We start from the raw sequence: 14,737 nt of genomic DNA, 5'->3' as shown, positions 1-14,737 counted from the left end.
GCAGCAGGAGGCTCTGAGTGGGGAGGTGCTGCAGGCTGGCCCCTGGAGGGAGGTGGGCTTTGGCCCCTCAGCTGCATGGTGCTGCATGAGATGAGCAGCTCAGGCAGGCAGATGGGGAGTGTGCTCCCAGTGCACAGGAGCTGCTGTGCCATACCTGAGCAAAGCCTTTGCCACTGTCCTGCAGCACATCCTTGGGCTCCAGGCTGGTGCAGGATGGGCTCCATGGATGGAGAACTCAGAGGGTGCAGAGCTGGCTTGATGGCTGCACCCAGAGTGGCTGCCAATGGCCCATGGCCAAGTGGAGTGCCCCAGGGCTCAGTGCTGGCACCAGGCTTGGTTAACATCCCTGTTGGTGCCATGGACAGAGGCACTGAGGCTCCCTCAGCACCAAGCTGTGTACTGCAGCTGACAGCTGGAGGGAAGGATCCATCCAGAGGGACCTGGGCAGGCTGCAGAGCTGAGCCCAGGACAACCTCAGGAGGTTCAACAAGGCCAAGGGCAAGGTCCTGCAGCTGGGGCAGGGCAATCCCAGGCACTGCTAGAGGCTGGGCAGGGACTGGCTGGAGAGCAGCCCTGGAGAAAAGGCCTTGGGGGTGCTGGGGGAGGAGAAGCTCAGCAGGAGCCAGCAGGGAGCACTTGCAGCCCAGAGAGCCAAGCAGAGCCTGGGCTGCAGCAAGAGAAGTGTGGCCAGCAGGGCCAGGGAGGGGATTCTGCCCCTCTGCTCCACTCTGCTGAGCCCACAGCTGCAGCTCTGGGGCCAGCTCTGCAGCCTCTGTGCCAGGAAGGCTCTGGAGGGGCTGGAAGGTGTCCAGAGCAGGGCCAGGAGGAGGAGCAGAGGGCTGGAGCTGCTCTGCTCTGGAGCCAGCCTGAGAGAGTTGGGGTTGTGCAGGCTGGAGAGGAGAAGGCTCCCAGGAGACCTTCTGGTGGCCTTCCAGGATCTGCAGGGGGCTGCAAGAGAGCTGGGGAGGGACTTTGGAGGGGGTCAGGGAGGGACTATGGAGGGGGTCAGGGAGGGATAGGGGTCTGGGACACCTCTGAGGGGGGCAGGAATCAGGCCTGGGACAGGGAGTCAGCAATGGGCACTGGCAGCCCAGAAGGCCAAGGGCAGCTGAGCTGCCAGTGCCCATTGGCAGAGGTGGAGGGAGAGGATCCTGCCCCTCTGCTCTGGGGTGTCAGGGAGGGATAGGACTGGGGGGGATGGAGCAGCACTAGAAGTGGGGAGATTGAGCTTGGCTGTGAGGAAGAAGTTGTTGCCCAGGAGGGTGGTGAGAGCCTGGCACAGGCTGCCCAGGGAGGTGGTGGAAGCCTCCTGCCTGGAGGTGTTTGCAGCCAGGCTGGAGGTGGCTGTGAGCAACCTGCTGTGGTGTGAGGTGTCCCTGGGCATGGCAAGGGGTTGGGACTGGCTGAGCCTTGAGCTCCCTTCCAGCCCTGCTAGCTCTGTGATCTGTGAGGCAGCTGAAGCAGCCTTGGCTTGCAGTGCCCCTGGGGCAGCCAGGCTGGTCACACAGCCTGCAGGGGCTGCTGTTCTGCCTGCTGGCAGGGTCTCACTAAAGCAGCATTGCCATTCACCCCAAGCCCCTGTGCCAGCATCTCCCCTGGGGCAGCAAAGGGCATCCTTGCTCCTGCTGGACCCGGGAAGGGTCCCCAGGTGTCCCGGGGCTGGCCTGGGCCGGCCTTGCGCTGCTGTGCTGGGCACCTCTTGGGGCTGGCACCTGCTTGGGCACTGAGTGGCCTGTGAGTGGCTCTGCTGGGACTGTGTGGGAGGGCAGGTGCATGCAGTGCCCAGGCAAAGGGAGCAGGAGGTCTCCATGGCCCTCTCCTCCTCCCCCCCTCCCCCTCTGGCAGGTGTGTGGCTACCGGATGCGCCTCCACTTCGACGGCTACTCCGAGTGCCACGACTTCTGGCTCAATGCTGACTCCCCTGACATCCACCCTGCTGGCTGGTTTGAGGAGACAGGGCACAAACTCCAGCCCCCAAAAGGTAAGCAGTTAGCCAGCCTCAGTTGGTGGCTCCTGTTGGGGGAGGGGGGACAAATAGTGGCTGCCCAACCCTGCTGCTGGCAGGGGGGACTCGGTGGCGCGGTGGGGCCAGGAGAGCCGGCTGGGGGTGCCTGGGCTTGGCCACACCACCTCCTGGCTGCTCTCTGTGACCTTGCTGCTCTGCTTTCTTTTCCTGAGGGGTTGTAGGTTATAAGGAAGAAGAATTCAGCTGGACAAACTACCTGAAGATAACAAAGGCTCAGGCAGCTCCTAAGCATCTCTTTGTGGTCCGAAACACGGTGAGTAGCAGCTCGTGTCCTCCCTGCCAGCTGGGACTGCTTCCCCTCCAGCACAGCAGCTCTGGAGCCTCTGTGCCAGGAAGGCTCTGGAGGGGCTGGAAGGTGTCCAGAGCAGGGCCAGGAGGAGGAGCAGAGGGCTGGAGCTGCTCTGCTCTGGAGCCAGCCTGAGAGAGCTGGGGTTGTGCAGGCTGGAGAGGAGAAGGCTCCCAGGAGACCTTCTGGTGGCCTTCCAGGATCTGCAGGGGGCTGCAAGAGAGCTGGGGAGGGACTTTGGAGGGGGTCAGGGAGGGATAGGACTGGGGGGGATGGAGCAGCACTAGAAGTGGGGAGATTGAGCTTGGCTGTGAGGAAGAAGTTGTTGCCCAGGAGGGTGGTGAGAGCCTGGCACAGGCTGCCCAGGGAGGTGGTGGAAGCCTCCTGCCTGGAGGTGTTTGCAGCCAGGCTGGAGGTGGCTGTGAGCAACCTGCTGTGGTGTGAGGTGTCCCTGGGCATGGCAAGGGGTTGGGACTGGCTGAGCCTTGAGCTCCCTTCCAGCCCTGCCAGCTCTGTGCCTCTATGACAGCAGCACACTCTGTGCTTCCTGGGCACAGCCAGCACAGCCTGGGAAGCTGCCCAGCCTCACCCAAGTGCCACAGATGATGGCAGGGAAGAGGCCAGGGGATACCCACAGCACTGCCTCACCACTGTCCCTTCCAGCCCTGACAGCTCTCTCAGCAGAATGCCTCTGCTGGTGCTGAGCTGATCCACCCAACACAGTGCAGAGGCCCAGGAGAATCTCCTGCTGCCATTGCTTGGTGAGCTGTGGCTGCTGGGCACCTGGGGCTTTGCTCCCTGCTATGGCATGCACAAGGCTGGCAGGACTCTGAGGTCAGTGTTTCAGCCAGGTCAGGCTCATGGACAGTTCCATCTGCTGCAGACAGGCAGTGCTGAGCAGAAGGCAGCACTGCTCTCAGCACCTGCACTGCCAGCCCCCCTCAGTGAATGCTTCAGAAGCATCTCTGCTGCTTGCTCCAGAGCTGCTTTGCAAACTGGCTGCACAGCAGGGCTCAGAGGGCTGCCAGCAGTGGCACAGAGGCAGCTTGGAGGCCTGTGGCCAGTGCTGCTCCCCAGGGATCAGCTCTGGGCCCACTTGTGCTCAACAGCTCTCCCAAGCACCTGGCTGAGGGCACTGAGGGCTCCCTCAGCAAGCTCTGCTGCTCCCAAGCTGGGGGGGGGGCTGACAGCCCTCAGGCTGTGCTGCCATCCAAGCAGAGCTGGGCAGGCTGAGAGCTGGCTGCAGGCAAAGCTCCTGAAGGGCAAGGAGGGCAAGAGCAGGGTCCTGCAGCTGGGCAGGAATAGCAGCAGGCAGCAGGGCAGGTTGGAGGCTGCCCTGCTGCAGAGCAGCTGCATGGAGCAAGAGCTTGGGGTGCTGGTGGGCAGCAAGTTCTGCATGGGGCAGCAATGTGCCCTGGGGGCCAAGAGAGCCAAGGGCATCCTGGGGGGCAGCAAGAAGCTGGGGAGGTTCTGCTGCCCCTCTGCTCTGCCCTGCTGAGAGCACTGCTGGAGTATTGTGTCCAGGGCTGGGCTCCCCAGCTCAAGAGAGACAGAGAGCTGCTGGGGGGAGTCCAAGGGAGGGCCAGGAGGAGGCTTTGGGGACTTGAGCATCTCCCCTGTGGAGAGAGGCTGAGAGCCCTGGGGCTGTTGAGTCTGGAGAGGAGAAGGCTGAGAGGGATCTGATCAATGGCTATCAATAGCTGAGGGCTGGGGGGCAGGAGGAGGGGGCCAGGCTCTTTGAGTGGGGCACAGTAAATTGAGGCAAGAAACAAGAGGTACAAGCTTGTACAGAGAAGGTTTCATCTCAACATGAGTAGAAACTTCTTTGGTGTGAGGCTGCTGGAGGCCTGGAGCAGGCTGAGGGCTCTGGAGGCTTCCAAACCCACCTGGATGCATTCCTGTGCAGACTACCCTAGGGGAAACCTGCTTCTGGCAGGGGGGGTGGGCTGGGTGATCTCTGGAGGTCCCTTCCAACCTCTGTGACAATTCAGTTGTCTGGTTTGTGTCTTCATTGCTGCTGTTCCTGCCTTTGCTTTTGGTGTAGTGCCAAGGGGAAGGGGAGCAGGGACATGGCATGGGGCAAAACCCTGCAGAGGAAACTCAGCCTCCTGCTAAGTAGCCTCTCAAAGGTACTTCTTGCACCTAAAGCCTCCTGTTCAGTGCTGCCACAGCCCCTGCAGTGTGTGGCACAGGGGATTTGCACACAGTTTGCAGCCATGGAGTAGAGGCAAGGTAGGGTGGAGGGCACCAAGGCTGCCAGGCTGAGGGGACTGTAGAATCATAGAAGCATTGAGTTGTCAGGGCTGGAAGGGAGCTCAAGGCTCAGCCAGTCCCAACCCCCCTGCCACGGGCAGGGACACCTCACACCACAGCAGGTTGCTCACAGCCACCTCCAGCCTGGCTGCAAACACCTCCAGGCAGGAGGCTGCCACCTCTGGATCCTCTCCTTCCACCTCTGGCAATAGGCACTGGCAGCCCAGAAGGCCAAGGGCAGCTCAAGCTGCCCTTGGCCTTCTGGGCTGCCAGTGCCCATTGCTGCCTTTCTGTCCCAGGCCTGATTCCTGCCCCCCTCAGAGGTGTTCCAGACCCCTATCCCTCCCTGACCCCCTCCAAAGTCCCTCCCCAGCTTGCTTGCAGCCCCCTGCAGATCCTGGAAGGCCACAACTGGTTGCTGCTGACCCTGAAGGAGTGTGAGCACAACTCTTCTGTGACAGCATCTGAGCCAGCCTAAGCCTGAGGCTGGTTTCTATTGCTCCCCTGGTCTGGAGGGGAGGTGCCAGTGGGTGAGGAACGAAGGCACCAACCCCACTGCCATACAGCAGTGGGGCTCCAGAAGTGCAGAGGGCAGGGAGCCTCAGAAGGCCTCCCAGAAGTCCTTCATTGCTGCAGCACAGAATCCCCAGCAGCAGAGTCCCAGAGTCCCACTCAGAGAAGTATTCCCAGAAGCCCTTCAGAGACAAAGCAGCTCACAGCAGTCCTGAGCATGTCCCCAGCAGCATCCCCACACCAAAGCCCTCAGCAGACAAAGCCAACCACCAGCAGCAGAAGTCCCTAGCAGCCCCAACCCCCCCAGGCTGCTCCTAAGTCCCTAAGCCCAGTGAGTGTTGCTCAGAGTGGCTGTTTCTGTCCTCTTGGTTCTCAATCCCTTCCCCAGTAACCCCCAAGCACACAGCTCAGCTCAAATCCTGTCCCCATGAGAGCTGCCAGCATGTCAAGGGGGTGGCTGCTGCAGCCTGTGCCACCCCAGGGTGCCAAGGGGAGCCTGTTGCTCCTGGCACACCTGGAGTGTGGTTGTTTTCCTCTGGGCAGCCAAGGAATTGGTCAGCTAAGGAACCCTGCACCCTGCAGGCATGCAGCAGCTGCCCTCAGAGCAGTGGCTGCAGCAGGCAGGAGAGAGAAGCAAGGAGCAAGCAGGAGGCAGCCCAGAGAGAGAGAGCAAACCCAGAGCTCTGCTGCACAGCCCAGGAAGTGCTGCAGTCCAGTGGGATGAGAGAGCCTTACCTGCAAGGGGCCAGCCCCTAAGGACTGCCCAGCCCCTAGGGACTGCCCAGCCCCTACCCCCCAGCCCCTACCCCCCAGCCCTCTGGAAATCCCTGTTCAGAGCTAAGCAGAGCCCTACACCAGCACCACCAAGTTCCCAGCAGCACTGCAGCTGCCCCTGGGGGAGGCCTGCTCCAGAAGAGGTTAGGAAGGGACCTGCTGCAGAGCAGCCCTGGGGAGAAGGAGCTGGGAGTGCTGCTGGGCAGCAAGGTCTGCCTGGGACAGCAATGAGCCCTGGGGGCCAAGAAGGCCAAGGGGGTCCTGAGCTGCATCAGAGGAGTGTGGCCAGCAGAGCCAGGGAGCTTCTCCTCCCCCTCTGCTCTGCCCTGCTGAGACCTCACCTGGAATACTGCATCCAGCTCTGGGCTCCCCAGCTCAGGAGGGAGGGAAGTGCTGCAGTCCAGTGGGATGAGAGAAACTTAACCTGCATGGGTCCAGCAGCTGCCCTCAGAGCTGTGGCTGCAGCAGCTTTTCTCCTAGGGGTCACAGCTTAGAGGAGATCCTGAGGCTCTGAGGCTCTCTCTTCCTCTTTCTTCCCCTGGCCAGGCTGAGTTACTGCCCTGTGTAGCAGGGCACTGCCTCTCTGGGGGCCTAGGTGGGGCTGGGCCTGCCTGGAGGCCAGGGAGGGTCTGGTTTTGGGAGGGTTTGGGCAGGTGAGGGAAGCACAGCCCCGGCAGCAAGCTGCCCCTCTCTCCTGGCAGCACGAGGTGTCCCCAGGCTTCGAGGTGGGGATGAAGCTGGAGGCCGTGGACCGCATGAACCCCTCGCTGATCTGCGTGGCCACGGTGACCGACGTGGTGCAGAACCGCTTCCTGGTGCACTTCGACAACTGGGACGACACCTATGACTACTGGTGGGTGCAGCCAGCCCCCTGGCACTGCCCCTGCCTCTGCTGCTGCCCTGCCTCTGCTGTTGCCCCTGCTTCTGCTGCTGCCCCTGCCTCTGCTGCTGCCCCTGCTTCTGCTGCTGCCCTGCCTCTGCTGCTCCCCCTGCCTCTGCTGCTGCCCTGCCTCTGCTGCTCCCCCTGCCTCTGCTGCTGCCCCTGCCTCTGCTGCTGCCCTGCTTCTGCTGCTCCCCCTGCCTCTGCTGCTGCCTCTGCTGCTCCCCCTGCCTCTGCTGCTGCCCCTGCCTCTGCTGCTGCCCTGCCTCTGCTGCTGCCCTGCTTCTGCTGCTGCCCTGCCTCTGCTGCTGCCCCTGCCTCTGCTGCTGCCCTGCTTCTTCTGCTGCCCCTGCCTCTGCTGCTGCCCTGCCTCTGCTGCTGCCCTGCTTCTTCTGCTGCCCCTGCTTCTGCTGCTGCCCTGCCTCTGCTGCTGCCCTGCCTCTGCTGCTCCCCCTGCCTCTGCTGCTGCCCTGCCTCTGCTGCTGCCCCTGCCTCTGCTGCTGCCCTGCTTCTGCTGCTGCCCCTGCCTCTGCTGCTGCCCCTGCCTCTGCTGCTGCCCTGCCTCTGCTGCTGCCCTGCTTCTTCTGCTGCCCCTGCTTCTGCTGCTGCCCTGCTTCTGCTGCTGCCCCTGCCTCTGCTGCTGCCCTGCCTCTGCTGCTGCCCCTGCTTCTTCTGCTGCCCCTGCCTCTGCTGCTGCCCTGCTTCTGCTGCTGCCCTGCTTCTGCTGCTGCCCCTGCTTCTGCTGCTGCCCTGCTTCTGCTGCTGCCCTGCTTCTGCTGCTGCCCCTGCTTCTGCTGCTGCCCTGCTTCTGCTGCTGCCCTGCTTCTGCTGCTGCCCCTGCTTCTGCTGCTGCCCTGCTTCTGCTGCTGCCCCTGCCTCTGCTGCTGCCCCTGCCTCTGCTGCTGCCCTGCTTCTGCTGCTCCCCCTGCCTCTGCTGCTGCCTCTGCTGCTCCCCCTGCCTCTGCTGCTGCCCCTGCCTCTGCTGCTGCCCTGCCTCTGCTGCTGCCCTGCTTCTGCTGCTGCCCTGCCTCTGCTGCTGCCCCTGCCTCTGCTGCTGCCCTGCTTCTTCTGCTGCCCCTGCCTCTGCTGCTGCCCTGCCTCTGCTGCTGCCCTGCTTCTTCTGCTGCCCCTGCTTCTGCTGCTGCCCTGCCTCTGCTGCTGCCCTGCCTCTGCTGCTCCCCCTGCCTCTGCTGCTGCCCTGCCTCTGCTGCTGCCCCTGCCTCTGCTGCTGCCCTGCTTCTGCTGCTGCCCCTGCCTCTGCTGCTGCCCCTGCCTCTGCTGCTGCCCTGCCTCTGCTGCTGCCCTGCTTCTTCTGCTGCCCCTGCTTCTGCTGCTGCCCTGCTTCTGCTGCTGCCCCTGCCTCTGCTGCTGCCCTGCCTCTGCTGCTGCCCCTGCTTCTTCTGCTGCCCCTGCCTCTGCTGCTGCCCTGCTTCTGCTGCTGCCCTGCTTCTGCTGCTGCCCCTGCTTCTGCTGCTGCCCTGCTTCTGCTGCTGCCCCTGCTTCTGCTGCTGCCCTGCTTCTGCTGCTGCCCCTGCTTCTGCTGCTGCCCTGCCTCTGCTGCTCCCCCTGCCTCTGCTGCTGCCCTGCTTCTGCTGCTGCCCTGCTTCTGCTGCTGCCCTGCTTCTGCTGCTGCCCCTGCCTCTGCTGCTGCCCTGCTTCTTCTGCTGCCCCTGCTTCTGCTGCTCCCCCTGCCTCTGCTGCTGCCCTGCTTCTGCTGCTGCCCCTGCCTCTGCTGCTGCCCTGCTTCTGCTGCTGCCCTGCTTCTGCTGCTGCCCTGCCTCTGCTGCTGCCCTGCTTCTGCTGCTGCCCCTGCTTCTGCTGCTCCCCCTGCTTCTGCTGCTGCCCTGCTTCTGCTGCTGCCCTGCTTCTGCTGCTGCCCCTGCCTCTGCTGCTGCCCTGCTTCTGCTGCTGCCCTGCTTCTTCTGCTGCCCCTGCCTCTGCTGCTGCCCCTGCCTCTGCTGCTGCCCTGCTTCTTCTGCTGCCCCTGCCTCTGCTGCTGCCCTGCTTCTGCTGCTGCCCTGCTTCTTCTGCTGCCCCTGCTTCTTCTGCTGCCCCTGCCTCTGCTGCTGCCCTGCCTCTGCTGCTGCCCTGCTTCTGCTGCTCCCCCTGCCTCTGCTGCTGCCCCTGCCTCTGCTGCTGCCCTGCCTCTGCTGCTGCCCTGCCTCTGCTGCTGCCCCTGCCTCTGCTGCTGCCCTGCCTCTGCTGCTGCCCCTGCCTCTGCTGCTGCCCTGCCTCTGCTGCTGCCCCTGCTTCTGCTGCTGCCCTGCTTCTTCTGCTGCCCCTGCCTCTGCTGCTGCCCCTGCCTCTGCTGCTGCCCTGCCTCTGCTGCTGCCCTGCCTCTGCTGCTCCCCCTGCCTCTGCTGCTGCCCTGCCTCTGCTGCTGCCCCTGCCTCTGCTGCTGCCCTGCCTCTGCTGCTGCCCTGCTTCTTCTGCTGCCCCTGCTTCTGCTGCTGCCCTGCCTCTGCTGCTGCCCCTGCCTCTGCTGCTGCCCTGCTTCTGCTGCTGCCCTGCCTCTGCTGCTGCCCTGCTTCTGCTGCTGCCCCTGCCTCTGCTGCTGCCCTGCCTCTGCTGCTGCCCCTGCCTCTGCTGCTGCCCCTGCCTCTGCTGCTGCCCTGCCTCTGCTGCTGCCCCTGCCTCTGCTGCTGCCCTGCCTCTGCTGCTGCCCCTGCCTCTGCTGCTGCCCTGCCTCTGCTGCTGCCCCTGCCTCTGCTGCTGCCCCTCTGGGGGCTGTGCTGCTCAGGGGAACGAGGCACAGCCCCAGCGCACTGGGCTGGGGACCTGCTGAGCCACTTGGACACTCACAAGTCCATGGGGCCGGATGGGATCCATCCTAGGGTGCTGAGAGAGCTGGCAGATGAGCTCCAAGCCACTATCCATCATTTTCCTCCAGCCCTGGCTCACCAGAGAGGTCCCAGGTGACTGGAAGCTGCCAAGGTGGTCCCCATCCACAGGAAGGGTTGGGTGGAGGAACCTGGAAGCCCCAGGCCTGGCAGCCTGAGCTCAGTGCCAGGGAAAGTGATGGAGCAGATTATCCTGGGGGCAATCACTGCACCTGAAGGATGGCCAAGGGCTCAGGCCCAGCCAGCATGGAGTTAGGAAGAGCAGGTCCTGCCTGACCAACCTGAGCTCCTTCCATGCCCAGGGCACTGCCTGGTGGCTGTGGGGCAGGCTGTGGATGGAGTCTGCCTGGGCTGCAGCAAGGCCTTTGCCACCATCCCCCACAGCAAGCTCCTGGCCAAGCTGTCAGCCCCTGGCTTGGCCAGCAGCAACTCTGAGCTGGGTTAGGAAGTGGCTGGAGGCTGAGCGCAGAGAGTGGAGGTGAATGGTGCCACAGCCAGCTGGCAGCCAGGCCCCAGTGCTGTGCCCCAGGGAGCAGTGCTGGGCCCTGTGCTCTTTAACATCTTCATTGATGATCTGGAGGAGGGCATTGAGTCAGTCAGCAGCAAATGTGCAGCTGACAGCAAGCTGGGAGCAGATGTTGGTCAGTCAGAGGGCAGAAGGGCTCTGCAGAGGGACCTGGCCAGGCTGGGCAGATGGGCAGAGCCCAACAGGATGGCATTCAACAAGTCCAAGTGCCAGGGGCTGCACTTTGGCCACAGCAACCCCAGGCAGAGCTACAGGCTGGGGGCAGAGTGGCTGAGAGCAGCCAGGCAGAGAGGGACCTGGGGGTGCTGGTTGACAGCTGCCTGAACAGGAGCCAGCAGTGTGCCCAGGGGGCCAAGAAGGCCAAGGGCATCCTGGCCTGCAGCAGGAAGAGTGTGGCCAGCAGGAGCAGGGAGCTCATCCTGCCCTGTGCTCAGCACTGCTCAGGCCACACCTGCAGTCCTGTGTCCAGCTCTGGGCTCCTCAGGTCAGGAAAGAGGTTGAGCTGCTGGAAGGTGTCCAGAGAAGGGCAACAAAGCTGGGGAGGGGTCTGGGGCACAGCCCTGTGAGGAGAGGCTGAGGGAGCTGGGGTTGCTTAGCCTGGAGAAGAGGAGGCTCAGGGGAGACCTTCTTGCTCTCTGCAACTCCCTGCAGGGAGGTTGGAGCCAGGTGGGGGTTGGGCTCTGCTCCCAGGCAGCCAGCAGCAGAACAAGAGGACACAGTCTCAAGCTGTGCCAGGGGAGGTTTAGGCTGGAGGTGAGGAGAAAGTTCTTCCCAGAGAGAGTTGTTAGCCATTGGGATGTGCTGCCCAGGGAGGTGGTGGAGTCCCCATCCCTGGAGGTGTTCAAGAGGGGATTGGATGTGGCACTTGGAGCCATGGTTTAATTGTCATGAGGTCTGTGGTGCCAGCTTGGACTCCATGATCCTCGAGGTCTCTTCCAACCTTGGTGATTCTGTGACACTGTGACACTGTGACCTTCTCTTACTTTGTGCTCTGAGGAGCTGTGGGGCAGGTTGTGCCCCTGGCTGCTCCTCCCTTGCTGCTGCTGGGCAGCCAACTGCTCTGGCACAGGGCAGACCTGCAGAGCAGCAGCACTTGAGGGTGCTGTGAGCTGCTGGCAGCCATGCCCTGCACAGCAGCTCCCTGCCTGCTGCTCCCTGGGCAGCTCTGCTGCAGGGCTGGCACCTGGGGCATGTACCTGTCCTGCCCCTCTGGGCTGGAGCCCCCTGCCCTAGCCCTTTGCTCAGCAGGCTCTGTGGCTCCCTCAGTCACCCAGGGACGGGGGGGTGCAGGCCTGGGGGTGCTGCTGAGGGGGGTGCAGGCCTGGGGGTGCTGCCTGTGCTGCCTGCTGGTGACAAGCTGGATCTCTCAGCCCTGGGTAAGACTTGGCTGTGTTTTCCAGGTGTGACCCCAGCAGCCCATACATCCACCCAGTGGGATGGTGTCAGGAGCATGGCAAACCCCTCACACCTCCTCAAGGTGAGTCGGCAGCAGGGGGGCACAGCCTTCACCTGGCACATCCCCGTGGGGCAGCCTTCCCAGGGTGGCACTGGGGGGCCTGGGGGTGCAGACCCCATGGCTCTTGCTTGTCTGCAAGCCCAGGCAGGATGGTGGCCTGCCCCTGCCAGGGCTCCTGTGCTTGTGTCCAGCTGGAGCACAGTGGCTGTGTTGGGCTGGGTGGAGGCACAAGGGGGACCCAAGCTGTCTCTGCAGGCCCAGCTCTTCCTGCCCCCTTGTGACCTGGATGTCACAGCCCATGAGCCAGTAACAGCCCTCCCTGCTGCCTCTCAGGTTCCCCTGTGCCTAGCACAGACTTGCTTGGGCCTTCAAGGCAGCAGGATGTTCTGGGGCACTTTCCAGTCCACTTTCTGCATCTTCCCCCTTCTAGATTATCCTGACCCTGACAACTTCACCTGGGAAAAGTACTTGAAGGAGACAGGAGCATCTGCTGTGCCAGCCTGGGCCTTCAAAGTGGTGAGTGCCCCTCCTCTGCTCTGCTCTGCTCTACCTGGGCTCAAGTGGCTCAAGTCTTGGCTTGCCAGGTGATGGTCACTGTGCTCCTGCCACAGACCTGGCCTCCAGGCCTGCACTCCTGGCTCAGAAGCCAGGGCTGTGCTGGGCAGACAGCTGGGACCAGATGGGATCCATCCTAGGGTGCTGAGAGCTGTCAGAGGAGCTGGCCAAGCCACTCTCCATCATTTTCCACCAGTCCTGGCTCACTGGAGAGGTCCCAGAGGACTGGAAGCTGCCAGGGTGATGCCCATCCACAAGCAGGGCAGGTTGGATGAGCCAGGGAACTCCAGGCCTGGCAGCCTGACCTCAGTGCCAGGCAAGATCATGGCACAGGGCATCCTGAGTGCAATCACACAGCACTCACAGCACGGCCAAGGGCTCAGGCCCAGCCAGCATGGGGTTAGGAAGGGCAGGTCCTGCCTGACCAACCTGAGCTCCTTCCATGCCCAGGGCACTGCCTGGTGGCTGTGGGGCAGGCTGTGGATGGAGTCTGCCTGGGCTGCAGCAAGGCCTTTGCCACCATCCCCCACAGCAAGCTCCTGGCCAAGCTGTCAGCCCCTGGCTTGGCCAGCAGCTCTGAGCTGGGTTAGGAAGTGGCTGGAGGCTGAGCCCAGAGAGTGGTGGTGAATGGTGCCACAGCCAGCTGGCAGCCAGGCCCCAGTGCTGTGCCCCAGGGAGCAGTGCTGGGCCCTGTGCTCTTTAACATCTTCAGTGATGATCTGGAGGAGGGCATTGAGTCAGTCAGCAGCAAATGTGCAGCTGACAGCAAGCTGGGGGCAGGAGTTGATCTGCTGGAGGGTAGAGAGGCTCTGCAGAGGGACCTTGCCAGGCTGGGCAGATGGGCAGAGGCCAACAGGATGGCATTCAACAAGTCCAAGTGCCAGGGGCTGCACTTTGGCCACAGCAACCCCAGGCAGAGCTACAGGCTGGGGGCAGAGTGGCTGAGAGCAGCCAGGCAGAGAGGGAGCTGGGGGTGCTGGTTGATGGTAGGCTGAACATGAGCCAGCAGTGTGCCCAGGGGGCCAAGAAGGCCAAGGGCATCCTGGCCTGCAGCAGGAAGAGTGTGGCCAGCAGGAGCAGGGAGCTCATCCTGCCCTGTGCTCAGCACTGCTCAGGCCACACCTGCAGTCCTGAGTCCAGCTCTGGGCTCCTCAGGTTAGGAAAGAGGTTGAGCTGCTGGAAGGTGTCCAGAGAAGGGCAACAAAGCTGGGGAGGGGTCTGGGGCACAGCCCTGTGAGGAGAGGCTGAGGGAGCTGGGGTTGCTTAGCCTGGAGAAGAGGAGGCTCAGGGGAGACCTTCTTGCTCTCTGCAACTCCCTGCAGGGAGGTTGTAGCCAGGTGGGGGTTGGGCTCTTCTGCCAGGCAGCCAGCAGCAGAACAAGAGGACACAGTCTCAAGCTGTGCCAGGGGAGGTTGAGGCTGGAGGTCAGGAGGAAGTTCTACACAGAGAGTGATTGCCCATTGGAATGTGCTGCCCAGGGAGGTGGTGGAGTCTCCATCCCTGGAGGTGTTCAGGAGGAGACTTGATGGGGTGCTTGGTGCCATGGGTTAGCTGTTTGGGTGGGTTGGACTGGTTGATGGGTTGGATGTGATGACCTTGAAGGTCTCTTCCAACCTGGTTTGGTTTATTGTAAATAAAAAGCTGGGCAGAATGGGAAGTGTGACCAAGCCCTCAGCTAGGCAGCAGCTGAGCCTTGGGGGAGCATTCAGGCTTGCCTGACAGTTGTCTGCAGCTGCAGCACCAGCAGCTGTGTCCAGCCAGGTGTGGCTGCAAGAGAGACCTCCAAATGTGCCTCCTGGAGGCCTCCTTCCCTCCAGTGCAGCTTCCTCGGCTCGGCAAAGCCCAGCTCAGCTCTGGGCAGCCTGGCCCCTGGGACGGCTCCCCCTGGGACAGGCCAGTGCTGGGAGCTGCCCTCGAGGGCTGGGGGTGCCAGAGGGGCCCAGAGCACAGCCCTGCCCCCTGCTGAGCTGGCTGCTTCTGGCCCCCAGCGCCCACCCCACGGCTTCCTGGTGAACATGAAGCTGGAGGCCGTGGACAGGAGGACGCCGTCCTTCATCCGCGTGGCCAGCGTGGAGGACGTGGAAGACCACAGGATCAAGGTAGGTGCTGGAGCCCCAGGGCTGGGCCTGTGGGCAGCCACTGGGCTGCCTTGCTCCTTACCTTCCCAGCTCACTGCCAGCTGCAGTGCTGAGCTGTGTGGAAGCACCCTGTGCAGAGTGCCTGGCTCCAGCAGAGCCTTGTGCTGCAGTTTGGATCTGCCCTGAAGAGAAGGCCTTGGGGGTGCTGGGGGAGGAGAAGCTCAGCAGGAGCCAGCAGGGAGCACTTGCAGCCCAGAGAGCCAAGCAGAGCCTGGGCTGCAGCAAGAGAAGTGTGGCCAGCAGGGCCAGGGAGGGGATTCTGCCCCTCTGCTCCACTCTGCTGAGCCCACAGCTGCAGCTCTGGGGCCAGCTCTGCAGCCTCTGTGCCAGGAAGGCTCTGGAGGGGCTGGAAGGTGTCCAGAGCAGGGCCAGGAGGAGGAGCAGAGGGCTGGAGCTGCTCTGCTCTGGAGCCAGCCTGAGAGAGTTGGGGTTGTGCAGGCTGGAGAGGAGAAGGCTCCCAGGAGACCTTCTGGTGGCCTTCCAGGATCTG

General features: G+C 63.2%; 1 protein-coding gene across 2 annotated transcripts in view; it reads left to right on the top strand.

The window, feature by feature from the left end:
* The window catches only part of L3MBTL1 (L3MBTL histone methyl-lysine binding protein 1), a 48,328-nt gene that overhangs the window by 17,427 nt on the left and 16,164 nt on the right, over nt 1-14,737 (top strand). Inside the window, exons 10-15 of one of the 2 annotated variants that reach the window (XM_068167384.1) lie at nt 1,846-1,981; nt 2,188-2,279; nt 6,554-6,705; nt 11,499-11,575; nt 11,985-12,070; nt 14,098-14,208. In XM_068167384.1, the coding sequence (XP_068023485.1) occupies nt 1,846-1,981; nt 2,188-2,279; nt 6,554-6,705; nt 11,499-11,575; nt 11,985-12,070; nt 14,098-14,208 (654 nt within the window). Of the gene's footprint in view, nt 1-1,845; nt 1,982-2,178; nt 2,280-6,553; nt 6,706-11,498; nt 11,576-11,984; nt 12,071-14,097; nt 14,209-14,737 lie in introns of both variants that reach the window. The other variant, XM_068167383.1, reaches the window with a different exon arrangement.

Source organism: Melanerpes formicivorus, unplaced genomic scaffold (genome assembly GCF_026170545.1).
Source record: "Melanerpes formicivorus ecotype bairdi unplaced genomic scaffold, bMelFor1.0.p_v2 SCAF_116, whole genome shotgun sequence".
In the NCBI taxonomy this organism is placed as follows: Eukaryota; Metazoa; Chordata; class Aves; order Piciformes; family Picidae; genus Melanerpes; species Melanerpes formicivorus.
Note: the sequence above shows the minus strand (reverse complement) of the source record. Positions and strands in the feature narration are given on the sequence as shown.